General features: G+C 60.1%; 1 protein-coding gene across 2 annotated transcripts; it reads left to right on the top strand.

Annotated features, from left to right (window-relative positions):
* Positions 1 to 7428: 7428 nt before the first annotated feature.
* Positions 7429 to 17238, top strand: RNF112 (ring finger protein 112). Of its 2 annotated transcripts, XM_047757115.1 has the most exons (14): positions 7429 to 11996; positions 12173 to 12213; positions 12769 to 13051; positions 13147 to 13353; positions 13632 to 13760; positions 13873 to 13977; positions 14365 to 14415; positions 14668 to 14724; positions 14803 to 14877; positions 14973 to 15090; positions 15243 to 15409; positions 15485 to 15538; positions 15660 to 15734; positions 15888 to 17238. In XM_047757115.1, exons 1-14 carry the CDS (start codon positions 11943 to 11945, stop codon positions 16356 to 16358), a joined length of 1887 nt encoding a protein of 628 aa, XP_047613071.1. In that variant the 5' UTR covers positions 7429 to 11942; the 3' UTR covers positions 16359 to 17238. The 2 variants fall into 2 exon arrangements, with proteins under 2 accessions (XP_047613071.1, XP_047613070.1); XM_047757114.1 differs by lacking the exon at positions 7429 to 11996 and having other exon boundaries at positions 12107 to 12213.
* The last annotated feature ends 10425 nt before the right edge of the window (positions 17239 to 27663 follow it).

Here is a 27663-nt window from a genome sequence, read left to right as displayed (position 1 = left end):
GGTTCCCCAGGGCCCAGCTCTCCCTGATCCAGCAGTGGCCTTGCCAGAGGGTGTCCTGTGACCTCCCAGGTCTGTCCTGGCTGGCCGAGGGTCATCTTGGCTCTTGCAGGGGGGTGGGGGTGCCCTCTGATCCTGGCAAGCTGAAGGCTGGTGTGGGGAGGGGTGGGCTGGGCCCGGCCCGCCCTGGCGTTTCTAGTGAGGCAGAATCCAGGACCAAGGTGCACCAGGCGGGTGGAGGGGGTTTCTTTTCACTGTGCGGGGCTGCAGCTCAGCGAGCTCCCTCTGGGCTACGCTGCTGTGTCACCTCCTGGGTCAGGAGGCAGGAGGCTTCCAGCGCTGGAGGGCCCAGCCCAGCGCAAGGGAGACGCTGTCTGCCTACAGCGGCTCCGCTTCTTCCTGAGCTTCCCGGAACCGGAACCAGTCATCGCTCAGCCCCAAAGCTTCTCGCATTTTTATGGTTCCTTGGAATGGCTCTCAGTGTCACCTGGAGGCTCCTGAGGGTCTCCCGGGCCCTTTCCCGCCACTGCCTGAGCTTGCAGAAGGGTTTTCACGGCCACCGTGGTGTGTCATTTGTGCCCCCTGCCCCCGGCGTTCTCTGGAGGGAGCGGGGAATTGGCTGAGCCTGTGGCCACAGGCTGAACAGAGACACAGACCCCCAAGCCCTCCTCCTCCCTGTTCTCTGTGCTGGAAAATCCTTTTTTTCCCCTTATTAGGGCCACACCTTTGGCATATGGAGGTTCCCAGGGTAGGGGTTGAATTGGAGCCAAAGCTGCCGGCCTACGCCACAGTTCACAGCGACGCCGGATCCTTAACCCACTGAATGGGGCCAGGGATCAAACCTGCGTCCTCATGGTTGCCAGTCGGATTCGTCTCCCCTGCGGCCCATCGGGAACTCCTGACGTTCAGTCATTTTTAGGGAGACGTTGTTTCTGTGAGCAGGTGTGTTGTTATTTTCAGTGAACTGCTAAGTACATGTGTTGGGATGTCAGTTTTCCTTTCGGACAGTGGACGGGCCGCGGGCTCCCCGGGGGGCCCGTGCGTGTCCTTCCCCCCGCCCCCGCCCCGTTTGCCTACCCGTTGGCCTGTGGTGGGCATTCGGCTTGTTTCCAGCCTGGCCATTGTGGATGAGACTGCTGTGGACGTGTGTGGACGTGTCTTCATGGACAAAGCCTGGCCCCCCTGGCATGTGCCAGGGGGTGGCCGCACTCACTGAGGGTGGGGGTGGGGAGAGGCGGCTGCCACCGTCCACAGCGCTTGTGCCGCTCACGTCAACGGTGTCATGGGAGCGTGGCCCTGATGCCCCTGGGTTTGGTGGCTGTGCTGGGTCCGGCACTGGCAGACAGTGGCTCCACCACAGGGTCACCCTGGCGTCCCACCAACGTGCACAGTGGGTGGCTTTCTGCGCAGGCGCAGCGTGTACCCCCGAGGGGCTGTGAGCCGGGCGAGCAAGGGGACCCGCCCCCTGGGGAGTCCAGGAGGTCCGAGCAGACACCTGAGGATGCTGGAAGCTCCAGAGAGCAGGCTGGATGGATGGCAGGGGGCGCAGGGACGGCCGAGGGGCCTCTGTGGGCTGAGCTGGCTGAGGCTGAGGTGTGGGCAAGGAGGTGGGGGCTGGGGGACGCGTGGGGGGGGGGGCAAGCCGTGCCAGGGGGACCGTCTGACTGCCCTCCGGGTGACAGAAACCTGCCCAGTTTCCAGCAGAAGGGGGACACCTGTTTTTTAGATGTTTATTTTTCCTTTTCAGCTGAGACTTTTGGTCTTGAGAAGGTCGTAGATGCACACGCAGCTGTGCAAAGGGACAGAGGGAGCCAGGGCGCCTCACACCCGGGTCCCCCCGTGGACTCCTCGGAAAATGGTCCTTCGTTTCCACAAGCGGGAGAGCGCCGGGCGGTCAGGATGCCGGGTGTTGCCAGGACCGCTGGGTCCTTGTGTGGCCCCTTTACGGCCACACTCACGTCCCTCCCCCGACACCTTCCTCAACCCTCCAGCTGCCACCAGTCGCTCTCCATTCCTGTTCTTGTTGCTTCAAGAACGCTGCGAAAATGACTCACACTGCAGCCCTGCGGACCTGGCTGTTTCAAACCCGAGTTTCCGTCAGTTCTCGGGGGTCGCTGTGCGTCAGGAGGCCCTCCCGTTATTGCCAGGCGGCCTCCCCAGGTGGACCTGTGCTTTGTTCAGCCAGGTCGTTTCCAGCGTTTTGCTGTGTCCTGTTACGAACACTCGTGCGCAGGAGAAACGCCGCCCAGGGGCGCGATGGCTGGGTGCTGTTGAGTTGCATGCTTCGGTTTTTTTTTGCCTTTTTGCCTTTGCTAGGGCCTCACCCCATGGCACCTGGAGCTTCCCAGACGAGGGGTCTAATCGGAGCTCTAGCCACTGGCCTACACCACAGCCACAGCCACGCAGGATCCGAGCCATGTCTGCGACCTACCGCACAGCTCACAGCAATGCTGGATCCTCGACCCACTGAGCAAGGCCAGGGATCGAACCTGCAACCTCCTGGTTCCTAGTCGGATTCATTAGCCACTGAGCCACGACGGGAACTCCGCCTGTTTCATTTGTGACGAGGGTGCCGGCTCGTTCTCCAGCATGGTCGGCCGCCCGCTGTGGGCGAGTGGTCCCGTGTCTGCGCATCTGTGCCCACATTCGATCGTGCCATTGCTTTGTACTTGAACCCTTCTGATGGACCCGTGGGGGTGGCTCCTTGTGCTTCCGAGGGTTCCTAACAGCCAATAACGTGGAAGGTGTTTTCACGGGCTCCCGTGCCAGCCGTGCGTCTTTCGCAGGCAGACGTCTGTGCTGGTGGCTTTTGCTCACGTTGGGATTGCGGCGTCTGCTCTTTCGCTGCCGAGGTCTGAGAGGTCTCTCGGCGTCTAGACAGCAGGCCTCAGTCAGATCTGGGGCGGGCAGATAGATTCTCCACTCTGTGACTAGCCTTTCCACCCTCTCAGCAGGGTTGGTCTTTCATAAAGCAAACATTTCCCATTTTGACCAAGTCTGACTTAGCCATTTTTTTTATGGATTGTGCTTTTGGTGTCCTGTCTGACAACTTTGCGGCTAGTTCTCGGTCCCAATGATGTTCTCCTATTTTTTTTCTTTTTTTCATTTTGCCCCCACGGCATAGGGAAGTTCCCAGGCCAGGAATCGAATCTGAGCCGGAGCTGCAACTTAAACTGCAGCTGCAGCAACGCCAGGTCCGTGACCCACTGCACCGGGCCGGGGATTGAACCTGTACCTCCACAGCAACCTGAGTCGCTGCAGAGACAGTGCTGGACCCCTAAGTGGCTGTACCACATTGGGAACTCCTCTCGTTTTCCTAAAGGTGTAACAATTTTGCATTACGGCTGGTGATCCAGGTTGAGTTATTTTTGAATGAAGTGTGGGGCTTAGGTCTAAGGTTTGGTTTGGTTTTGCCAATAGATAGACCCCATCGCTCCAGCATCATGTGTTGAGTTATTTGTGTACCTTTGTAAAAAAGTCAGTTGGCTGTATCTGTGTTTCTTTTGGATATATTTGTGCTCAATGCAACAGGGAGAGAAATGTATTTATATTACATGTATTTATATTTCTCCCTATCTATTCTATTGACCTGTGTGTCTATCTGCCTGCCAATACCCCACAGTCTTTTTTTTCTTCTTTTTGCCATTTCTTGGGCTGCACCCACGACATATGGAGGTTCCCAGGCTAGGGGTCGAATTGGAGCTGTAGCCGCCGGCCTACACCAGAGCCACAGCCACGCGGGATCCAAGCTGCGTCTGCAACCTACACCACAGCTCACGGCAACGCCGGATCCTTAGCCCAGTGGGCAAGGCCAGGGATCGAACCCACAACCTCATGGTTCCTAGTCGGATTTGTTAACCACTGCGCCACAACAGGAACTCCCACACAGTCTTGATTACTATAATGATATAGTAAGTCTTTTTTTTAGGGCCGCACCCATGGCATATGGAGGTTCCCAGGCTAGGGGTCCAATCAGATCTACAGCTGCCAGCCTACACCACAGCCACAGCAATGCAGGATCCGAGCCACATCTGCAACCTACACCACAGCTCGCGGCAACGCTGGATCCTTAACCCACCGAGCGAGGCCAGGGATCAAACCCGCAACTTCATAGTTCCTGGTTGGATTCCTTTCCACTGCGCCACGATGGAAACTCCTGTGTGTGTCTTAAAACTGGGTAAACGCCTCTGTCTCTCTTTATTTTTCTTTTTCAAAATTGTTTTGACTCTGCTGGTTCCTCAGCCTCATGGATGCTAGTCCGGTGCGTTAACTGCTGAGCCACGACAGAAACACCTCTGTTCCTTTCTCTTTGGTGCATCTTTTTCTTTCTGTCGTTAGCTTGGGGAATGCCTATTGTTTTATCCCAGCTACTGCGGATCCCACCCCCGGAGCCTTTGCTTTCGGCTATTGTACTTTTCAGCCCTCCAGTGTCCACCCGGTTTCTCTTTACAGCCTTCGCTGAGGCGTCTCTGTTTCCATGAGCTCCCAGTGGGCTGCTGCTTGTTGAGGCCTCTTCGCGTGGCCGCCCAGCAGTCGGTGACCACCTAGTTCAGCATCTCTGTCGTCTTGGCCTCTACTGACTGCTGTTTTCATTCATTCGCTGAGAGGGCTTCCTGGTTCTCGACGAGGTGACACCTGGATGGCTTTGACGTCTCATCACATTACGTTGTAACTGTTTCTGTTTCATTTGGTTCTTGTTTTTTGCTTTGTAGGGCCGCACCCACGACACATGGAAGTTCTCAGGCGAGGGGTCGAATCAGAGTGGGAGCTGCCAGCCTGTACCAGAGCCACAGCAACGAGGGATCTGAGCCGCGTCTGCGACCTTCACCACAGCTCACGGCAAGGCTGGATCCTTAACCCACTGAGCGAGGCCAGGGATCAAACCCGCCTCCTCATGGATACTAGTCACATTCATTACCCCTGAGCCACAATGGGAACGCTTTTAAGACACTGTTTAAACCTGCCTTGGCACTTTCTCTGGCGCCCCCTGGCAGGGGAAGGGTGCTGCCTGAGGATGCAGGCTCCTCATGCCACCTGCCTGACACCCCAGGAGGGGCTGTGACAGCTGAGTGGGTTGAGTTTGGGCTTCCCGGGTGGCTTTCACTACTGCTTTGGGGTCAGGAGAGCGCTGGTCACTGGAGGGAAAGTCCAGGTGCCCTACTTGGCCTCTGCTGGCGTGGACGGGGTGGGGCTGCGTCCCTTCTGCAGTGTGTGGCTTGAGCGTCTGTTGTCTACAAGTTCCCGCCTTGCCAGGCTGTCCCTCCCCTGGTTTGTCGGCTAGGGAGACAGGCTTTTACCGGGGCTGCTTTTGTCAGCGTCCATGGGTGCTCGCAGGCTGCCCCTGTGCAGCCCCTGGTGTGGAACAGGCGAAAAGAACACCCAAGGCACAGAGTTCCCACTGTGGCGCCCCAGAATCAGCATCATCGCCTGGGGAGCTCTGGGGCGCAGGTTCAATCCCCGGCCCAGCACAGTGGGTTAAGGATCCAGGGTTGCTGCAGCTGCAGCTTAGGTTGCAACTGGGGCTGGGGTCTGACCCCCGGTCCCGGAGATACATAGGCCGTGGGGTGGCCAAAAAAAAAAAAAAAAGAAAGAAACTCCAGGGCACCCACCCCCGCCTGGCTCCTCGGGGCCCCAGCGCTCGCTCTCCCCTCTGCCTCTAGAGTCTTCTCTCACCTTCTGCCTGTGTCCAGGGCTTAGCGGTCCTCGCACAGGAACAGGAGAGGGCGCACCGCCTCCGCCCCCGGCCCCGCAACTGGAAGCCACTCAGCCCAGCGGTGATGCGGTGCTGTGTGCCCCAGTCCCTGTGCCCGGCGGGCTCCCCTGTCCCAGGAAGGACTCCCTTTGATTTCCTTTCTTTAAAACCCTGGCTGGCTGGGCAAGGAGGGTGGGTTGGCAGGAGGCTGGGGAGGGAGCGGCGGCCGCTGGCGGAGAGCAGAAGCACATTCCAGGCTTCGGATCCCGCCTTTGTGACCTCCGGGGTCAGCTGATCAGTGCCCGTGACCTCATCTCACTGCACGCTCGTTTGGTCAACAAACAGGCTGTGGTGGGTCTCGGGGGCCCGGCTGCTGCGCTCAGCCCGGCCCGGGGTTTGAGAGAGGTGGGCAAAGTGTGTGTGTGTGTGTGAGTGTGACAGACAGGGAGGGAGGCCGGCAGAAGCCAGGCTGCCTGCCTGTGCCCCGGGCAGCCTCAGTCTCCTCGTCTGTACAATGGAGCAGTATCTCCACTGTTTTCCTCCAGGTCAGGAGGAAGCGGGATCCTGTTGGTTGAAGCCTTCAGCGTGCGCTCATTCTCATCAGTGGATGAACGAGCTGATGGCACGTTCATCTGTGGGCGTCGGGCACGAGGCCCCCCCCCCCGTCCCACTTCCTTAGGAGTCTCCTGGCTTTCTTTTCTTTTTCGGTCTTTTTGCCTTTTCTACGGCCGCTCCTGCAGCATGTGGAGGTTCCCAGGTGAGGGGTCGCATCGGAGCTGTCATCGTGGCTTTCACTTGACGGAGAAGGGGTTAGGCCCTGGGACGGAGGCCTCGGGGTCCAGGCGGGGAGCGCAGCTCCTGGGGAGGTGCGGGCCCAGGGAGGGGAGCCCAGGCTGGCATTTATGGAGCACCAGCTGCATGCAGGCTCTCCATGATAACCCTGCCCGGGAGGAACTGTTGTCTTTGGTTTTACTGCTGGGAAACTGAGCGGACGGGTGGGGCAGAATTGGTGTCTGAACCTGCCCAGTACCCTGCCGCTGGTCCGGTCCGCGCTGGGGGGTGGCCTGGGCCTGGGCCCACGGGCCAGTGGAGGTCTGGATGCAGAGGCTGGGCGCGCAGAGCCCGGCTCCGTGCAGTCTGGCTGGCCGTGTCCACCTCGGGGGGCCTGGGGGGCCGGGTCCAGCTGCGCATAATCTGCGGGGGGCCGTTTGCTCCTCAGGGGCCAGCTGGCCGCGTCCCTCGCATCCTGGCCACCCGACCGATGCTCCAGACCCGTGGGGGCTGGGAGTCCCAGTCGGGTGGCGTGGGGGAGGGCCTGGAGCCCGGACAGCAGCGCGTGAGGGTGGGTCGGCTGGCAGCCAGGGACTCCCAGCCGGTGTGAACCCCAGAATGGTGCTCAGGGGCCTTCCGGCATCCTTGATGTCGCCTCCTGCTGCCCCCAGAGCAACCCGTGCCCCCAGCCTGTGCATCCAAGCTCCGCAGCCCAGCCTCCTGCCCCCAGGTCGGAGTGTTGGCTTCTGTGCAGGCGGGTCCAGCTTCTGCGTGAGGACCCGTGACCCACTCAGCCTCCTGGTTGGCGGTGCGGGCTGTGAGGGTGAGGAAGTGGGTCTCTCCCCTGTGCCCCCTCCCCCCCAGCCCCACCGACGGGCCCCCTGCCACTGCCAGGGCAGCTCCCAAATGCGCCCCAAAAAGCCCGGTCTTGTCACCGCGCCCTTTTATGTCTGGGCCTGGTGTTCTCAGCCTGACCCCAGGACCCTCCGCGCTCCTCTCCCCGCCGTCACGCGCTCGCGGGCCACTCGGGTCCCGTTCTGGGCTCAGTGTGCGCCCTCAAAATTCATGCATTGCAGCCCTAACCCCGCGACGTCAGAGCAGGACTGTCTTTGGAGGCAGAGCCTTTAAGTAGGTCACCGTGCGAGAATGGGGTCACTGGGCTGGCCCTGGTCCAGAGCCTGGGTCCTCCCGAGAAGAGCAGGCTGGGACGCAGACGTGCACAGAGGGACGGCCACGCAAGGACACGGAGGGGGCGGACGTCTGCAGGCCAAGGGGGGCCTCGGGAGACCCCAAGCTGGCCGGCGCCTTCATCCCCGATCCCAGCCTCCAGGACGTGGGAAATATGGGTCTGTGGTTTAAGCCGCCCGTCTGGGTCCTGGGCGGGGGCGACAAACTCCTCCAGGGCCTGGGACAGGCCCCTAGCCCAGGGCCTCGCGTTCCGATCTCCGACTTTCGTTGCCAGCTGAATTCCTTTCTGTTTAAAGATCCATTGTAAACTTAGAGAACACGGGTCGCCTTCCAAGCCTGCTTGGCGGGGCCTCATTTATCGGCAGGCCAGAGCCTCTCAAACAGGGCGCTGGGCCTCCCTCTGCCTGCGGGCCGCGTCCCCGCTTCTCCTAAGGTCCGAGGGAGCCCTGTCCTCACGGGGCCTGCCCAGGCCCGCACACGAGGCGCCTCTGGTGCTGTCGCTGTGCCAGGAGGTCTGCCCACGGCGGGTGCCCCGTGTGTCTCGTATGTTCTGATTGGAAAGGGACTCAGCCTCGGTGGCAGGGGGCCGGTGCTGGGGGCCTCGTGGTCAACGACAGCTCCGCCCACGGGAGCCTGTGTCCGCAGTGTAACTATGTATTTATAGCTGGACACTCAGGATAAGTTCACGCTGACGTCTCATGATCAGGAACCGTGTGTGCTTTGGGCGGCCTGACAGTCTGCGAAGCCCAGGGCCCCAGATCCAGAGACAACCCCCAGTTTCGTCTTCATCGTGGGTGGCTGGAGCTGGCAAGGCTCAGGGTTGGCGTTGGGCGGGAGCGTGCAGCAGAGCCCTCAGCGTTACAGCAGGACGCTGGCGACGCTCTGGACGCTGTCCCCTGGAGGCTGGCTTACAGACGAGCTACCTGCCCAGAGATGCCCGTGAGAAGCTGCCGGGAGCAGCGAGGTCCCCTCGGGTCTGTCCGTGTGGGCAAGGCGGTGGTTCAGGGATGCAGACCCTGTCACGTGCCTCCTGCTCAAGGTCACTTATGGTTCCTAGGGTCACGCGAGGGGAGTCTGGGATCTGCCCGGTGTCCGTCCGTGCTCTGTGTTCTGCTGACCACACCCCGGACCCCGGACTCAGCCTCACTCCCCTGACCCCATCCTGGCCTGTGCACTTGCTGTCCTGGTGGCCGGCCCGCGCCCCAGCTCCTTTCCTGCATGGCAGCCTCAGTGGCCCCAAGTCTGTGTGAGGGGCTTCCCTGGGTCCCAGCGTCCCCTGGGCTTCGGCGCCAGCAGTGACCACAACGAGGGCAGTGGTCTGTCTCCGTGTTTCATGTCTGAGCCCAGCCTTGAGCTCCTGGGGCAGGGACCCCATCTGTGCCCTGTGGGCCTGGCAGTGGGCTCCGTGTTTGGTACAGAGGGAGCGTTTCCTAGATACCTGAGCACGGAGATGAGGAGAAAGGACGGAGAAGCTTCCTGAAGGGCGTCTGAGCCCACCTGGGCCTGGGCGCTGCGGGGGACCCTCTGTCTGCACGGAGCCCACAGCGCGAGGGCGGCGAGGGGGCGGCACAGGCCTGAGCCTACCCTCCTGGGCCTCGGCCTCCCTGCTGGAGGAGCTGGGCTGCCTCTGTCCGGGAATCAGCGGAGGCAGCTCTCGGCAAGACCTTGTGACCCTGAAGCTCTGAGCAGAGGAGAGGACTCCTGCTGTGAAAACGGGATGCGGGGGGTCGGGTTGGGGTGGAGGCTTTCCTCCTGCTGCCCGCGGGAAGTCCCTGGCGGCTGGCAGGAGAGGGGGTGCAGCCAGGGTCAGGGTTCCGGGTCCACACTGGCCTCTCCAGTGTCTGGACTGTGTCCCGCCCAGCGTGAAGCTCAGGGACCGGGCTCGGCGCCCCCCTCTGCTGGCTGCTTCCCACCGCCTCTGGTCACAGAGGCGGAAAGGACACACCCCTGGCCGGTGGCGGTGGCAGGAGGGCCACCCCCCTGGAGTGCGGCTTTCAGTCGCAGAGCCGTCTCAGGCCAGGGCGGGAGCCACCTCCACGGGAGGGAACTGGTGGCCCCTGGGAGGGACCATCCAGGAAGTGGAAGCCTGGTTTTCGCTCCACAAGAGCAGGGCTTCCCCAGCACACTAGGTCTCATCTTCGTCTTTATTGGAAATAGACGCCCGGCAGACAGGGCTGCTGTGGGGAGCAGGCCTCTCCCGCCAGCTCTGTTGTCCCTGGCCTGGCCATTGTCCTTCCCCCCAAAGCAGCCTGACCCCTGGGGCCGGGTCTCTGATGCTCCCTTGGGGGTCTGGCACAGACACACCTTGGTGAGGCTGGGTGGGCCCGGGCACGGAGGCAGCCGCGTCGGCCTGGATGCCATACTCAGGGGCTGCTGCCTCTGCTTCCTGTCCGGAGGCTCTTCCTGATTTTAGTTTGAGTTTGTTTTATCAGCGAATTCTAGTGGGAAACAGAGCCTTCACTGGGGATGTTGGGGCTCTGCAGGTTGCCTTCTCGGCTCCCATTCCTGGCCCTGGGCACCCCCTCCATCAAGAGGTCTGAGCGTGGGCTCAAGCAGAACTGGGGACCGCCGAACTGTCGCTGGGCATTTTGGAGTGGGGCAGGGCAGGCCCAAACCCCTCCTTGGGCTGAAACCCAGTGGGGACCCCTCATCTGCCCCCAAGCTCAATACGGAGCAGGTCCCAGCGGGAAGGTGGGTTTGGGTAGTGGGCCCGCGGGAAGGGGAGATTGGTTTTCAATCCAAATGCCCCCACTGGGGGTGCCTCGAGATGAGGGAACGGAGGCTCCAAGGGGACAGGGCGGCAGGCAACGTGCCCTGATGTGTCTAGCACCCAGGCCCCCCGGCCACCATCTGCCAGGGGTGTGAGGTCACGGGACTCCCTTGCGGACGGAGCGCGGTGGACGCAGCCCTGCCCTCCCGACTCTGCCACCAGCAAGGCTTTACTGCCGACCAGGGGCTCGAGTCCTCTCGCCGCGTCTCTGCTCTGATTCAGTCCACAGAGGGGTCCTCCGGTCCCTGGTTCGAAAGGCTGGGGTGAAGAAGATCCAGCCGGGGCAGCAGAGGGTCCCCGCCTGCTGTCTCAGGACAGGAACCCACCCCCACGCCTGCATCCCGGCTCAGGAAGAGCGCCCTTCATCTGGGCAGGTGGCCTCCATCTGTGGCTGTGACCCCTCCGGGAGCTGAGGGGCAGCCCCCGGCCCGGCTCACAGGCGCAGCTGCGAGGGAGCTAGGTCAGCCTGGGCCATGCCGAATCTGCCAGGGTCAGGTGCATGGGCCCTCAGACCAGGTCCAGCAGGACAAGCGAGGCAGGGAGCTCCAAGCAGAGGCGGCCCCTGAGCTGGGCCTACGAGGGTCTCCGGGGGATGGGCGGGCACTACAGGCAGAGGACTCGCTGAGCAAAGCGGTGGAGGGCGGGGAGGCAGGGCGGCTGACGGCAGTTGAGGCTGGTGGCCGCAGGCCGGGAACTGTGGCTTTTGAGCCGGTGGTAGTAGGGAGCCATGGCAGGTGTTTGAGCAGCATGAGGTCAGCCGCGCTCAGGGGTCCATGCTGGCCGCACACGATGAGGGTGAACGGGAGGAGCCCAGGTGAGAGGCAGTCAGAAGGCCCAGGAGTAACTGCCAAAAGCTTGGAGGGTGGAAGCCCCCAGGAGAGGAAGACTCAGTCAGCCGAGGCTGCTGGGGGAGGAAGCACGGGCCGAGTGCCGTGGGATGGCATCACAGTCCCTGTGCTTGGCAGCCGCGCAGGGCAGCGTCCGTTGTGGGAGGAAGGAGGCCCTCAAGACCCTGGGTCGGCGCCGGTTCCCACACCTCTGCCCTTTGCGCCCCCTGCCCCGCGGCCCCGGAACAGCCCCCTGGGCCAGCAGGGGCAGTGCCAGCCTGCCTTGCGCGTCTGCCACGCACCCATATGGCTTCCCTCTCCATCCGTCCTCCCCCGCCCTGTCCTTATCTTTCCCTTCCGTCTCCATGGCGACTCACCACCTCGGCTTGCCTGCATCCCAGCCTCTGCCAGGGATTCTGAGCCTGGCGGTGTCCCCTCCCTCCTCGGAGCCCCGGTTCCCGCAGTCCTGTCTCCGCCCCTGGGGTGAGTCCAGAGGCAGCCTTGTCCTTCCCGGCTGTCACTGTCACATCCATCTTCCAGCTCTGCCGAGCCGGCTCCTCCGGGGAGGACCACCCCCCCAGCCTCCACCTGCCACAGCTCGGCCAGCCCTGCCAGGAGAAAAGCCCCCCTCCCGGCCCCCCAGGGCCTCTCGGCCTCCTCTGTCTGCTCCCAGACCCTCTCCCGCAGCCAGCCTCCCATGCCGAGGTCCGCCTTGTCTGTCATTTCCTTTTGTCACCGGCTTGGCAAACAGGCAAGTCTTTGGCCCTGAGATGGGGGAGGTGGGGGGGCTGGGAAGGGGCCACCTGGGGGTGGGGGATGGGTCTGCGGAGGGGGAGGAGGGGCGAATGGAACCCAGGATGAAGAGAGAAGTCTGGATTCTCTTCTAAATAACGTTTTGGGGGTCCCCCCCACAATTTTCTCTCCAAGGAGAGAAAACGTAGCTTCATGGGCAATAGCAGCAACAGTTGGTAAGTGGCAGGGCCTGCGGGGTCGGGGGCCGGGCAGGAGCGCAGAGGCCTGCAGGGGGGGTGCCAAGCTGGCTCTGCCAGGCTGTGAGGGAGGGATGGGGGTCGGTGGGCGCTGCAGGGAGGCTGGTTCCAGCTCAGAGCTGGAATCTTCCCAGAGTCGGAGCCATCTGTCCACCACGGAGGCCCCCACCCTCTCCTTCTGGTCCCACCGCCTGGCCTGTTTGGGCCGCCGCAGTGAGGTGGTAGAGGCTTCTCTGCTCCCTCGGGGTCTGGAGGAGTCGGTGCTCCTGGCCCCCCGCGCAGCCGGAGGCCGTGGGAGAGGATTTCTGTGGGCATCTCCGGGCTCCAGGCAGGGCGCCGCACCAGCTCCATTTTGTCTGGTGGGGAGGCAGGTGCTGCCAGCCGCCCCTCCTGGACCGCTGCAAAGGGGCTGGACGGGGCAGGACCTGCCCAAGACGGCCCCATCCCGGCTCTCCCCTCTCGGGCTCGCTCTCACGACCTCGCCGGGGTCCCTGCACCCCGCATGCCGCTGTCCAACGGCCCGCCTGCCCCCAGGTCCCACAGGCCATTCCCCAAGTTGGAGCTGGGGCTGGGGTCCCGGCCCGCGGCACCCCGGGAGCTGCCCGCCTGCTCCATCTGCCTGGAGAGGCTGCGCGAGCCCGTGTCGCTGGACTGTGGCCACGACTTCTGCCCGCGGTGCTTCAGCACCCACCGTGTGCCCGGCGGGCCACCCTGCTGCCCCGAGTGCAAGAAGACGTGCAAGCAGAGGAAGGGCCTCCGGGGCCTGGGGGAGAGGATGAGGCTCCTGCCGCGGACGCCGCTGCCCGCTGCGCTGCAGGTGCCAGGGCGGGGATGGAGCCGGGGGGACGCGCTCCAGACTGGGGGGCCCGCACCCGCACCCCAGGTGCTCAGGAGCCCCCTCTCCGGGCCCAGGAGACCTGTGCTGTGAGGGCTGAGCCGCTGCTGCTGGTGCGAATCAACGCCTCTGGGGGCCTCATCCTGAGGATGGGGGCCATCAACCGCTGCCTGAAGCACCCCCTGGCCAGGGACACCCCGGTCTGCCTGCTGGCCGTCCTGGGGGAGCAGCACTCAGGAAAGAACTTTGTCCTCAACCACCTGCTCCGGGGCCTGCCTGGCCTGGTGAGGGCGGCCTGGGGGGCAGGAGGGGGGTCCCAGCCTGGCCTGGGAGGATGGGGCTGGGGGGCAGGAGGGGGTCCCAGCCTGGCCTGGTGAGGGCGGCCTGGGGGGCAGGAGGGGGGGTCCCAGCCTGGCCTGGGAGGATGGGGCTGGGGGGCAGGAGGGGGTCCCAGCCTGGCCTGGTGAGGGCGGCCTGGGGGGCAGGAGGGGGTCCCAGCCTGGCCTGGAGAGGACGCGGGGGCTGGATGGTCCAATGGCTGCTGTGTTTCTCTGCCCCGCAGGAGTCCGGCGAGGGCGGCTGGCCGAGGGGAGGGGGCTCCCTGCAGGGCTTCAGATGGGGGGCCACCAGCCTCTCCAGGGGCATCTGGATGTGGAGCCAGCCCTTCCTGCTGGGGAAGGAGGGGAAGAAGGTGAGGGGTCGGGGGAGGGCATTGAGCAGATGGACCAAAGGGCAGGGATGCTGCGGGGGTGGGGGCCGGCGAGGCGGGCTGACCCCTCGGTTCGCACCCCGCCCCCACTCAGGTGGCCGTGTTCCTGGTGGACACGGGGGATGCCATGAGCCCCGAACTGAGCAGGGAAACGCGGACCAGGCTGTGCGCGCTCACCTCCATGCTGAGCTCCTACCAGGTGAGGCCCGCCCAGCTCTCTCCACACCTGGCATCTCAGCCACCTGGCCCTCCGAGCACCAGGACCCCCTGATCCCAGAGGCTTCTGGGTCTGCGGTCCTTGCAGGGCTGGGGGGCCCCCAGTCCGCGAAAGCGGGAACGTGGTTTGTCGTAAAGGCAGGACAAGGTCCCTGGGGGCAGCCGAAGGTCTGTGCGCCCAGGCCTGGCGTGCCTTCTGGCCCTCAGGGCCGGCCAGCCCCGCAGGCTCGGGGGCCCGGGCTGGTCCCTCGCACAGACGGAGCCCCACGGTCTGCCCGGGGTCCCTCCTTAGCAGGGTCTTTCCAGTGTCTCTCTGCCTTCACAGACGCCCCCCCACCCCCCCTCCCCGCCTTGTTCTCCTTGGTTCCAGATCCTCACCGCCTCCCAGGAGCTGAAGGACACGGACCTGGAGTATCTGGAGGTGAGAGCCCTGGTCCCGGGGCTGCCGCCTCGTCCCTGCAGTAACCGCGAGGCCAGGGCCTGGACCAGCCGGCATCAGGTGTCCTCTGGCTCAGGCCCAGGATTTCGAGACCTGGAGCAGGGTGGGGGGCGAAGGCAGAGGGGTGGACCTCCGGGTGGGGAGAGGCGGGAGGTTTTGGAGCTGGGAGCCCCGCGGGCGGGGAGGCGGGGTCCTCGGGGTGGCCCGGCCGTGACCCTCTGTGCCCGTCCCCAGATGTTTGTCCGTGTGGCCGAGGTGATGGGCCGACATTATGGGATGGTGCCCATCCAGGTGAGATGCCCGTTGCTGGACTCGCCACCCCAGACCCCGGCCCCCTGGCTGCTGGCATCAGCACCCCTTTTCTTACAGCACCTGGACCTCTTAGTGCGCGACTCCTCCCACCCCGGCAAGGCAGGGCAGGGACACGCGGGTGACATCATGCAGGTGAGGGAGGGGCCGGGGCGAGTGGGCGGGGCAGGGATTCAGGGGGGCCGGGCGGGGTCCCGCAGAGCTCAGAGCGCTCTCTGCCCCTCTCTCAGAAATCCTCCGGCAAATACCCCAAAGTTCAGGAGCTGCTCCGAGGGCGGCGCGCCCGCTGTTACCTCCTTCCTGCTCCCGGGAGGCGGTGGGTGAGCAAAGGCCACGGAAGCCCCAGCGGTGAGTGTCCCCAGGAGCAAAGCCTCCCTCCCCCGCCCAGCCTGCCCGCCTCCAGGTGACCAGCCGGTGCCGCCCAGCCCGCCACCCCTTCTCCTCCAAAAGCTGGTCCCACTCCCTCCCGCTCCCCTCAGCAAGAGGACTCTTTTCCCCAGACACGGAGGACGACACAGGCCATCTCCGCGCCTACGTGGCCGATGTGCTGAGTGCGGCGCCCCAGCACGCCAAGAGCCGCTGCCAGGGCTACTGGAGCGAGGGGCGCCCCGTGGCCCGGGGGGACAGACGCCTGCTCACGGGGCAGCAGCTGGCTCAGGAAATCAAGGTGTGACAGCTCCCCGGAGCCCCAGGAGCCCCACTGGCCCCCGCGCCCCCTGACCCTCCGACGCTGTCTCTGCAGAACCTCTCGGGCTGGATGGGCAGGACGGGGCCCGGGTGCGCCTCTCCGGACGAGGTACGGGGCTGCGGGGAGGACGCACCGGGAGGAGGCGGGGGGGCACCTGGGATGGAGCCCGGGAACCGGCAGCGCCTGGCGGGGGTGAAGGAGGGAGGCAGCTGGGCTTTCCCGTGGACAGATGGCTGCTCAGCTGCACGACCTGCGGACCGTGGAAGCTGCTAAGAAGGAGTTTGAGGAGTACGTGCGGCAGCAGGTGAGCCAAGGGCCTAGGAGAGACCAGGGGTCTGGTGAGAGGGAGGCCGGGTGTCCAGCAGGTAGCAGCCCAGAGGTCCGGAGGGAGGGAGGCCAGGGGTCCAGAGCGCGGCACCTGGGCTCTGGTCAGGGCCCCTTCTCTCCTCCGTCACAGGACGTGGCCACCAAACGCATATTCTCTGCGCTGCGGGTGCTGCCAGACACCATGCGGAACCTCCTGTCAGCCCAGAAGGACGCGCTCCTGGCCCGGCACGGGGCGGCCTTGCTGTGCGCGGGCCGGGAGCAGACCTTAGAGGCGCTGGAGGCCGAGCTGCAGGCCGAGGCCAAGGCCTTCATGGACTCCTACACCGTGCGCTTCTGTGGCCACCTGGCCGCCGTGGGCGGCGCCGTGGGTGCGGGGCTCATGGGCCTGGCCGGCGGCGTGGTGGGTGCGGGGATGGCCGCAGCGGCGCTGGCTGCAGAGGCGGGGATGGTGGCCGCTGGAGCTGCGGTGGGGGCCACGGGGGCGGCCGTGGTCGGGGGAGGCGTGGGTGCTGGGCTGGCAGCCACGGTGGGCTGCATGGAGAAGGAGGAGGACGAGCGGGTGCAGGAGGGGGACCGGGAGCCCCTGCTCCAGGAGGAGTGACCGCCCGGGAGCTCCAGGGAGGGGAGGGGGGATGTGGCGGAGGGCCCCCCCCCGAATGCCCCTCCTCCCTGGCTGAACGCCCTGTCCAGACAGACAGACAGGCGGCCCTGCGAACCTGTGGAGGCCTCGGGCCGGAGGCAGCGTTCGGGCTGGGACAGCGTCTGGAGGCTCTTTCTGTTGCAGACAACTGCTAACCTGCCACGGTTCCCAGATGATCTGGGCCCTGTTGTCTCCCACCAGGAGCGTGGCCCCCTCCCCACCCTGGCTTTCTTCTGGGGTCGTAGGGGGCTGAGCGGGCGCCATCCCGCAAGTGTCCCCTCTCACAGATGGCAGCAGCCCCAGGATGGGTGAGCTCAGGGTTCAAGGCCAGGGGGCGCTGAGGAGGGGCTGGGGCCAAACCAAAGAGTCCGGCTGAGGTGGACAGGGGCCGAACCCCTAGATCAGACTCTTTCCAAAGCGACTGCAGCGGGTCGGAGGGCCCCTCCTCCCCAGCCCCAGGGCGCCCGCACGTGCGCCCTGAATGGGAACCCTGTATGTGGGCCTCGTGGCTGTGCCCTCTGCCCAGCCTGGTCGGCGCCCGTGTTCTTGGTGGACGGCCGTCCCTGCAACAGGTCACATCCCAAAGACAAACGCCTGCTGTGGCACTCTGAGCTGCGCTGACAGCCCCGTAACAGGTCCTGTGGAGGTCCCGCAGGGCACAGAGGAGGGGACACGGGCGCGGAAGACACCCCCTGAACCCTCTGTCCGCGTTGGCAGGAGACCTGGGTGCACCCCCCCAGCCAACCTGAGCAGGACAGGGAAGTCCCACGGGGAGGACTTCTAGGCTATTAAGCGGCAAAGGGCGTATTAAATGAAAAATAAAATGTGTGTGTGAATGTCAGCTTCCCAGTAAGTTACTGCGCTAATTCCCAGACTCAGCCTCCACGGGGCTGCGGGCTGCGGGCTGCAGGCTGCGGGAGGAGGGCCCAGGCGCTCCGTGACGGCGACCTGTGGACGGCAAGGGGGACTGAAATTCCGGAGATCTGGGAGCCGAGGGCACGGCCACCTTCCCAGGCCTGTCCCCTAGGACCTGGGGTTCTCTCCCCTGGTCTCTCAAGGTGAGTTTGCCGCCTGGCATCTGGCTGGCAGCAGGAGAGGGCGGAGGAGGGGCAGTGGCTGCTGGAGCCGGAGGCAGGAGGAGCAAGGACCGCTCCCTTGGGCCAGCCAGCCAGGCACGTCCCTGCCGCTCTGCTCCCAGCCCCCACCTCAGACTTATAGCAGCTGTGGCTACATCCAAACCCTGCATTTGACAGACACCAGCCCGCGGAGGGGGAGTCCCAGCTGATGCCCCTAGGCTGGCCGATGGCAGAAGCCAGGGAGCCCTGAACTCCTGATCCCTGAGCAGCCCTTCCCTGCAGAGGGTCAGCTGCGCTGAAACAGAGACGCTCCGCCCGCCAGGTCCAGCTAGGGGAAGCAGTGTGGGGGCAGGGGTGTGGGGCTGCCATCAGCCGGCTGGGGACAGCATAGGAGACCCTAGAGCTGGGCTGGCCGTGGCTCTAACTTCTGGGGTCGGGGCCCAAGCTCTGTGCTTGTCGAGAAATGTTTTCTAAAGCATCTCGCCATGTTGTTCCCTTGTCATCTGTGGACCCATGGACTCCAGAACCCCCCAGACTTTGAGGCTGGCAGGCTGAGGACTTGGGGAAGCCTCAGAGGAGGAGGTGGGGGGGCCGCCTAGCGAGAACCCCACCCCCAGCACGGAGGGCCCTGCAGAGGGCTGCTCCCCTTCTCTGTGGACAGAAGGGGAGACTCCTTGTGCCTTACAGCTTCCAAAGCATCTTCCAAACGTCACCCCCCAGAGCCTGGAAGCCACTCTGCGTGGTACATCAAGTACCCGGTTTTACAGACGCTCCCAGAGATGACGTGTCTCCCCCCCCCAAAAAAAAACGGTCAGAGATGAGCCAGGGCTGGGACACGCCATCTCGGATGCCAAACTCCTTGCTTGGTGAGCCCGCCTCCACCCCCACCGTCTCCCAGATCCGGAGACCGGGACTCCGGGTCCCAAGCCCACTGCTGCCACGTGACTGTGTGCGGCGTCCCGGCCTGCTGAAGCTGGCTGGCGTCTCTTCTTGCCGTCACTTCTGTGACAAGCGTCGGGGGTTGGAGACCTGGTGCTGCAGTGCCTGCCTTTGAGGCCACCCTTGTGCTAAGGACACGGCAGCACCACGAGACAAGGACAGCTGCATCCTCAGTCCTGCTGTGGGCTGGAGTCCCCCCCCCCCACCGCAGCCCCCACCCCGTTCACATGTTGAAATCCTAAGGCCCAGGGGTATGGTAGTGGGAGGTGGGGCTTTGGGAGGGGATCAGGTCTCAAGGGTGGAGCCCTCGTGTATGGGGTTTGAGCCCTCGTTAGGAATTAGAGTCCTGGGAGTTCCCGTCGTGGCTCAGTGGTTAACGAATCTAAGAACCATGAAGTTGCAGGTTCGATCCCTGGGCTTGCTCAGCGGATGAAGGATCTGGCATTGCCGTGAGCTGTGGTGTAGGTTGCAGACTCGGCTCGGATGCCGCATTGCTGTGGCTGTGGCTCTGGCATAGGCTGTCGGCTACAGCTCCAATTCGACCCCTAGCCTGGGAACCTTCTTAGGCCATGGGAGCGGCCCTAGAAAAGACAAAAAGGGAGTTCCCGTCGTGGCGCAGTGGTTAACGAATCCGACTAGGAACCATGAGGTTGCGGGTTCGGTCCCTGCCCTTGCTCAGTGGGTTAACGATCCGGTGTTGCCGTGAGCTGTGGTGTAGGTTGCAGACGCGGCTCGGATCCCGCGTTGCTGTGGCTCTGGCGTAGGCCAGTGGCTACAGCTCCGATTCGACCCCTAGCCTGGGAATCTCCATATGCCGCGGAAGCGGCCCAAAGAAATAGCAAAAAAAAAAAAAAAAAAAAAAAAAAAAATCAGAGTCCTGGGAGTTCCCGTTGTGGCTCAGCAGAAACAAATCGAACTACTATCCACGAGGACACAGGTTCAATCCCTGGCCTTACTCAGTGGGTGAAGGATCTGGCATTGCTGTGAGCTGTGGTGTAGGTCGCAGATGCAGCTTGGATCCCGTGTGGCTGTGGCTGTGGTGTGGACTGGCAGCTGTAGCTCTGATTGGACGCCTACCCTGGGAACCTCCATAGGCCGCAGGTGTGGCCTTAAAAAAAAGACAGAAAAAAGAAAAAAAAAAGAAAAGAAATGAGAGTCCCTGCAGCGCTCCCTAGCCCCTTCCACACGTGAGGACACGGCTGTCTCTGCAGTGTGTCTCTTGGCCCGGGTCCTGGACGTCTAACCGCGCACCTGTGAGTCATGACAGTGGATTAGAAGCGGCCTCATCTGTGGATTTTGTTGCAGCAGTGCCTTTTTGCTGTTGCCATTGACAAGAGGGGGTCTTTCCCGGGGTAAAAGCAAAAAATCCTTGGCTTTTCAATTCTGGTAGGAGGCTTATTTAGCCTTTAAAAACATTTGCATACGTACCAAAAGGACAGAGCAAGCATTTACAAATACTAGTTTTCTCTCAGAAAAGCCCTAAGAAAACAGGGGCGAGAAGAACTCTTTCCCTTTGGTCACAAGAAAAATCCAACCTTATCCTTATTTACCCTGACAAGGTCCCCCTGCTGTTGCTATTTTAGAGCAATGAGGTAGGCTGGGACCTGGGACCCTTTCCTGGAGGGCTTGCACCTGGACAAAGTCTCTTAGGTAACAAACAGCAAGAAAACTGCAAGGGAAGTAACACAATAACAAAAGAAAAATATCAAAAGTACAAGGGAGGTAACAAAAATACGAGGACACTAACCCCACGCAGGTGCCGTCGGGGCAACGCAAAGCAGCAGGATACAAACAGGCCACGAATCAATTACGGGGAGCAAAAGCAGGGTCCTGCGCATGCTCCCTGCACACGGCCCGCCTGAGCCGGCCCCGCCCCCCCGCCCCCCTCGCCATCTATGGAAGGACCGGCTCTCGCCTCTCTGATGGAGCCTGGCGTCGGTTACTTGTTTTTGCCTCTTGGGCTGCAGCCTGAGTCCCGGAAAAGTCTTACCCGTGTCGCCTCTGCCCTCTGATCAATTTCGACTGATGACAGAGTCTAAGGAGCCCAAAGCAGGCTGCTAACACACTTGGTGGCAACTCTGTCCCTGGGGCCTTTTGCCCTTCCACCTCCCGGACGTCCAGGCACCTCTGGGACCACCTGACGCAGCTTCCCTGCCAGCGGTAAGCGCCGCCTGCACCTCCTGCTTCTGCATCTCCGTTTGGTAGGTCTGCCTTCGTCACCGCGAGGCCTCAGCGCCGCGTTCAGGCCCTGCCGCCCCGCCCCTTGTCCCCCTCTCGGGGTCTCACCTCCTGGCGCATCCTGTCCTCCCGAGGGGTGGCTGTGGGGCGGCTACAGCGCCGCTCCTCCCAGCCATGAGACTGGCTCCCTCCGGCGGGCAAGACCACCTGGACAGGTGACAGGCGGGTGGGCGAGCTCGCCTGGGACCGTGCAGATCGTGGCCCTGCGGGAAGTCCCTGATGGACGCCTGAGCGGGCTGAGTCTGATCCGCCCAGTCTTGTCACCTGTACTTGCCTGCGGCCAAGAGACGTCCCGCGGGAAATGGGCTGGGCACAGGTTTCTCCATAAAGACACAACTGGCCGGTTTCCGGGCTTGCGCAGCAGTGGACAGGGTGGCCCTCCTTCACTGGCCCCTTCTGGAAGCAGGGCCTGGGGCCCAAAGAGACCTTGGCAGGGGACAGGTGGAACCAGCCGTCAGTCCCTCTCTCCCCCCACCCCTCCTCTTTGTGTCTTTTTCTCTGTCCCTTCTATGCCTCTTCCCTCCTCCTCCCTCGGTTCCCACGCTCTCATCCCTTTCATCCTGGAGACTCTGTGCTGGGTCCCCCTTTTCACAACCCCCAGCGCTTTTTGGCATTGGGTTCCCAGCTCCGGCTGGCACAGGGGCCGTTTGAGAGAGGATCTGGGCTGGACAAAGTCCTCCGGGGACCATGCGTGGCGAGACCTTCTCTTTACTTCTTGTCTGTGTCTTGAAGTTTCTGTTGCTGGTTCACGTTGGGTCTCCGTCAGGGAATTTAAAATGATCTCTGTTGGATGCGGTTTGGTCCATCCAGCCTTGAGTCTCCGCTGCCCTTTATGCCTCCAAATGCAAGACGAGCCCACATTGCTGGAGATCCAGCCTTTGAGCTACCTGGTAGGACTTTAAAGGATAAATCTGTTGATGAAAGTGTCCAAGGACCTGGGTTGGTCCCATGAACACCACAATTTCTAGTGATCTCCGCTGCCGTGTCCACCTTTCTCTTGGTGTTTTGCAGCCCTGGAAGTGGTCACCTATGCTACGGTGAAGGGCAAAGCCGAGAGATGATCCGAACCACGAGTGGATGAATTCGAAAATTCAGTCCACTGTGGGATGTGGGGAGACCTCTTTCAACGGACACCAGGATTAAACTCGTAAAACTTTCTCGATGAAACGGGCGGGATAATCTTGCCTTCGATTTGTTAAAACCAGACACCAGTTCTAACATGGAGTCACTGACGCTAAAGCTCCACATCACGAAACTGGGCTTAACTGCAGTTTCGGCCTCTCCCGGAAATGGGGTCTTAAACCAATGAATCAGCAATCGCTGCTGGGCACCAGTGAGGTCTCGTGCCTGGAGACCCCCGCCATCCCCTGAAGGATGCTGACCCGCAGCAACCAAGGCCTGCACGCCCTCTCCCCTCCGTCTTTCACTTTGTGTAGGTCCTCAGGCCCCATGCTGCCTGCTGGATGGGATGCGGTCTATAATTTATGAGTCATTGAAGACAGCCAATAAGAGCTTGAAAATGTCCTGCAGTTTGTTTCTTAACATAATCATCTAAATTCTCAGCTGGGGCCCCCGTAACCGAAGCCGGAGTAACTAGAGAAAAGCACCCAGATGTATCTAATGTAAGTTGGCTGTGACTCGGGAGCCTGAAGAAGGGGTGACCCCTGAGTTTTTCGGCCGGGCTGGGCCATGGGGGACGGTCCTGGAGAAACAGGGAAGAGAGGAACAGACGAGAGCCACGCGGGGTGACCTGGGGGGACTTGGCGAAACCTGTCCTGCCCTCTCCTCCCCTCTTCCCTCCACCCTTGGCGATAAGGCTGCTCCTTCCCTCCCAGTGTGGGAGGGGTCACCTCTCACGTGACAGTTGCACAGGTTTTGGGGGAGGTTCAGAAAGTGCTGTTTCTTAGAGTCCTTCAGCTTAAAATATTCAGTATGCCAAGGCATCAAATTTGGGGGCAGCATGTCCTGAACCCCTTCGATAAGCCACATGTAAAAGTTTCCCTTCTGCGGCACTTTTTTTTGGGGGGGGGCCCATGCCCACAGCCTGTGGTTCCCAAGCCAGGGATGGAGCAAAAGGCACAGCTGTGACAGTGCGGGGTCCTCAGCCGCGAGGCCACCAGGGAACTCCGCCCTTCTGCACGTGAATTTTACAAACGCACCCCTCGATGGCTGGCACCTGAAGACATTCGACTACAAATTATCCTCGAGTGTAATTTGGTTGTTACTCTAAGTCTCACCCAGTCTTGGCCTCGGGAGAGGGTAACTCTAGGGTCTAAGGACCTAACGTTCTAGGTGCCTTCCTTGTAAGACCTGGCACGTTTGTCCTGAGTTCCCTCAGTCGCACGGGTAGCCCTACGCTCCCAGGATAAGTTAAGTCCTTCCATAACAGTCCTTTCCCAGACACAAAGCGCAAAGACACCCTGGCCGTCACCCAGCATCAGAGCCGTGCTGTGAGGTACCCTTGGGCGGGGTGCAGACTCCCTTTGCAGGGCTCGGGTGGGTTGACGTCTCAAGGACAAGCCCACCGAAGGGCCATTTTCCATCTCATTGCAATCGAGAGTGGGATTGTTAGGGTGGGTCTGCCACGCTGAACTAGCGATGGGGCCTCAGGGCTGCCTGGCGCCAAAGCTCAGCGGTGCCTCCGAGACCTTGTGGGCGGTTTTTGTTCCAGCGTGAAATTATTTCCAAGAGCCCAATTCCAGAGTCCCCTCATTTCCACGGCAGCGGTGTTCCGTGTTTTTGCCATTGTCTCAAAAGACTACGTTTATTAGTCAAAGTATTAGCATCCAAAAGCACCAGCTCCATCGCGCCTGTCCTATTCCTGCAAGGATTGCATCTAATTGGTCTCTTTCTGTCCTTGGATGACCCCAAACGGGCTGCTTCGTAAACAGGTTCCAGGGGACCGGACTCCGAGTGTCATGGTATGAATTAGCACCGTGGCGTCTGCTTTGGGGTTTGGGTGTGACCGAGACCCTCGCCTTGACTGGAGCCGGGATCGTGTGAGCTCTCGTCTCAGCCAGGCCCTGATTTGTGTTGCCTCCGCTGTTTCCTTCTTAGCATCAGTCCTTTGAGCCAGCATCTCGTCTCTCGGTATCTGACCGCCCTGGATCTCCGTCCCCCGGCCCCCCACGCGATGTCCGATCACCCTGGCTGACCTTCAGCAAAGACACCTGTGAGCTGGGTTCAGCCAGGCTCCCCCGGTTCCCTGATATTTCCTGTTAGTCATTTTCCAGCCCCTGACTCCCACCCAGCTCCCACTTGTTGTATCTGGAACTGAGCCCAGTCTTTCCTACTGCAGGTTCCTACACTGACCTCAGTGGTCCTTCATTTATTTTATTCATTTTTATTGAAGTATTTGAAGTTAATTTACAATGTTCTGTTAATTTCTGCTGCACAGCAAAGCGATTCAGTTATAATAGGTATACGCTTTTTCTTTCCTGTATTTTTTGGCTGCCCTGTGGCATATGGAGTTCTCAGGCCAGGGATCCGATCCGAGCCACAGTAGTGACCCATGCCGCAGCTGCAGCAACACCAGATCTGTAACGCACTATGCGGGGCCAGGGATCGAACCTGTGTCCCAGAGCTGCAGAGACACTGCCAATCCCATTGCGTCACAGCAGGAACTCCAATATGCATTCTTTTAGAATATTCTTTATGTTTTTTTGTTTTGTTTTGTTTTGTTTTTTGGTCTTTTTGCCTTTTCTAGGCCCGCTCCCGTGGCATATGGAGGTTCCCAGGCTAGGAGTCGGTTGAATCGGAGCTGTAGCCACTGGCCTATGCCACAGCCACAGCAACGCCAGATCCGAGCCACATCTGCAACCTACCCCACAGCTCACGGCAATGCCAGATGGTTAACTCACTGAGCGAGGCCAGGGATCGAACCCGCAAACCTCATGGTTCCTAGTCGGATTCGTGAACCGCTGCGCCACAGCGGGAAGTCCTCCATTACGTTTTATCGGCAGGATATTGAATATATCTCCCTGTGCTCTATAGTAGGACCTATTGCTTATCCATTCTGTGTATCATAGCTTACACCTGCTAACCCCCAATTCCCACTCCGTCCTCCCCTGCCCCCCCTCCCCCTTGACAACCACAAGCCTATTTTCTGCATCCGTGAGTTCGTTTCTCTTCTGGAGATACGTTCATTTGTGTCATGTTTTAGAGTCTACTTATAAGTGATAGCATATGGTATTTATCTTTCCCTTTTGGACGTACGTTGCTTGGCATAATAATCCCTAGGTCTGCCCATGTTGCTGTAAATGGCATTATTTCATAATTTTTTTACAGCTCAGTAGTCTTCCATTGTATGTATGCACTGCGTCTTAATCCATTCATCTGTTCGTGGACATGTAGGTTGTTGCCATGTCTTGGCGGTTGGAAATCGGGCTGCTGTGAACATGGGGGTTCGTGTAGCTTCTTGAATAGTTGTTTCCAGGTATATGCCCAGGAGATTGGTGGATCACATGGTAGCTCTATTTTTAGTGGTCTGAGGCGCTTCCATACTATTTTCCAAGTGGCTGCACCAATTTACATTGCCTCCAACAGTGCAGGAAGGCTCCCTTTTCTCCACACCCTCTCTAGCCTGTGTTTGTTGTAGACTTATTAACGAGGGCCATTCGGACTGCCGTGAGGTGGTCCCTCATTGTAGTTTGGATTTGCATTTCTCTAATAATTAGTGAGGTTGAACATCTGGTCATGTGCCCATGGGCCATCCTTATGTCTTTGGGTAAATGTCTATTTAGATCTTCCACCCATTTTTTGGTTGGGTTGTTTGTTTTGTTGTGGTTGAGCTGTATCAACTGTTTCTATATTTTGGGAATGAAGCCTTGTGGGTTGCATCATTTGCAAATATTTTCTCCCATTCTGTAGGGTGACCTTTTTTGCTTTGTTTATGGCTTCCTTTGCTGTACAGAAACCTTAAGTTTGATTAGGTCCCATTTGTGCATTTTTGTTTGTAGTTCTATTACCTTGGGAGACTGAGCTAAGACAGCATCGCTGTGATTTATATCAGAGAATGTTTTGCCTTTGTTCTCTTCTAGGATTTTTATGGTATCGTGGGTTACGTTTCATGGTGTGAGGGTGTGTTCTAACTTCATTGGTTTACGTGTGACTGGCCAACTTTCCCAACATCATTTGCCAGAGACTGTCTTTTTCTCTTTGTATGTTTTTGCCCTCTTGGTTGTAGATTAATTGACCATAGATGTGTGGGTTTATTTCTGGACTCTTTACTCTTTCATTGATCCGCATGTCTGTTTTTGTGCCAATACCATGCTGTTTTGATAACGGTAGCTTTGTAGTACTGTCTGAATTCTGGGAGGGATATGCCTCCTGCGTTGTTCTTTTTCTTCAGGATTGCTGTGGCAATTCTTGGTCTTTTGTGCTTCCATGTGCTTTGAAGGATCATTCTAATTTTGTGAAGAATGTCATGGGTCATTTGATAGGGATTGCATTAAATCTGTACATTGCTTTGAGTAGTATGTCCGTTTTCAGTACAAGAGCATGGGATACCTTTCTGTTTCTTTGAATTCTTTTTAATTGCCTTTATTTAATTGCCAAGTTTTTCACCTCCTTGTTCAGATTTATTCCTAGGTATTTAATTTTGGGGGGGATGCAATTTTAAAAGGTACTGCTTTTTCATATTCCCCATTTCTATTTTTAAATGTTTTAATTATTTTTTTAGGGCCACACCTGCAGCATATGGAATTTCCTGGGCTAAGGGTTGAATCAGAGCTGCAGCTGCCAGCCTATGCCACAGCCACAGCAATGCCAGATCCAAGCCATGTCTGCAACCTACACTACAGCTCACAGCAACACTGGATCTTTAACCCACTGAGCAGAGCCAGGGGTTCAGCCCACATCCATGAGCGGGTTTGTTATGGCTAAGCCACAGCAAGAACTCCCATATTCCTTTTTCATGTAAGTATACAGAAATGCAATTAGATTTTTGAATGTCAATCTTATATCCTGCTACCTTGCTGAACTCATTTATTAGTTCAAGTAGATTTTGTGTGCAGTCCTTAGCGTTTTCTAGGTATAATATCATGTCATCTGCATATAGTGACAGTTTTACCTCTTCCCTTCCAATTTGGATACCTTTTATTTCTTTTTCTTGTCTGAGTGCTGTGGCTAGCACGTCCAATCCTATGCTGAATAGAAGAGGTGAGCGCGGGCATTCTTGTTCTTTGACTTGAGGTCTTGGGGCTTCCAGGGAGAGCAGCCCTTTTTGGTCTTGAACCTGATTATGAGAGAAGCCAGCACGGGAGTCCTGTGCCCGCAGGATGTGGACTCAGACCCAAGGTCATGGACTCGCCAAACAGGAGTCTGTAGGTTCAGAGGGGATGGTGGTACTGCTGGAAGGGCTGCTCCAGGCTTCCCACATGCTAGATGGCGTGTGAAGCTTCCAGAATTGGACACATCCACCCCACTGTCTGGAAGGCTCGGGGGCCGGGGTGTGCGCAGCTCAATTCCTGAATGACAGTGGACATCAGGCCAGCTGGACATATGGCAAAACCTCGGCACGAAACCTCCCACCTTCGCAGGCCTCAGTTCCATGGAATCCATGACCACCAGCTCCCTGGCAAAGCGGGCCCAGGAAATGTCCTGGCCTTGCCTGGCAGCAGGCTGCAAAGATTCCACCGACAAGCAGCACGGCTCTGGTACACGGTGGACGCTGCCACCTGTGTGGTGACTCTAGGGTCCATCTTGGACAGTCAACCCACATGGTTCTGCAATGACACCTGCAACCAGGCAGGCAGGAGGTGGCGCGGGAGCTGTTTTGTTAGCTGATGGCCAGTGTCTGGTTGAATTTATTTCAGCCTCTTTCTCAACCTCTTTTTCCATTTCCTTTCATGAGGTTTTTTTTGTTTTTTGTTTTTTTGCAAATGAACAGCAGTTACTGTATCACAAGGGGAACCGCAACATTTCGGCAGGGCTTCTGTGGCTGTGTCAGCAAATCCGCCCCCCTTAGAAACCCACGTGGATGCCCCCATGTCCCAATGCACTGGCTGTAAAGC

Source organism: Phacochoerus africanus, chromosome 14, assembly GCF_016906955.1.
Source record: "Phacochoerus africanus isolate WHEZ1 chromosome 14, ROS_Pafr_v1, whole genome shotgun sequence".
NCBI lineage: Eukaryota > Metazoa > Chordata > Mammalia > Artiodactyla > Suidae > Phacochoerus > Phacochoerus africanus.
This window is presented reverse-complemented; position numbering and strand designations above follow the sequence as displayed.

Bases quoted from the DNA above. Each gene is read 5' to 3' on its own strand.
- RNF112 (XM_047757115.1), top strand. From the start codon at position 11,943: ATGCCGAGGTCCGCCTTGTCTGTCATTTCCTTTTGTCACCGGCTTGGC. The intron at 13,978-14,364 runs GTGAGGCCCGCC...CCTTGGTTCCAG, and splicing joins CCATGCTGAGCTCCTACCAG to ATCCTCACCGCCTCCCAGGA. The intron at 15,539-15,659 runs GTACGGGGCTGC...TCCCGTGGACAG, and splicing joins GGTGCGCCTCTCCGGACGAG to ATGGCTGCTCAGCTGCACGA.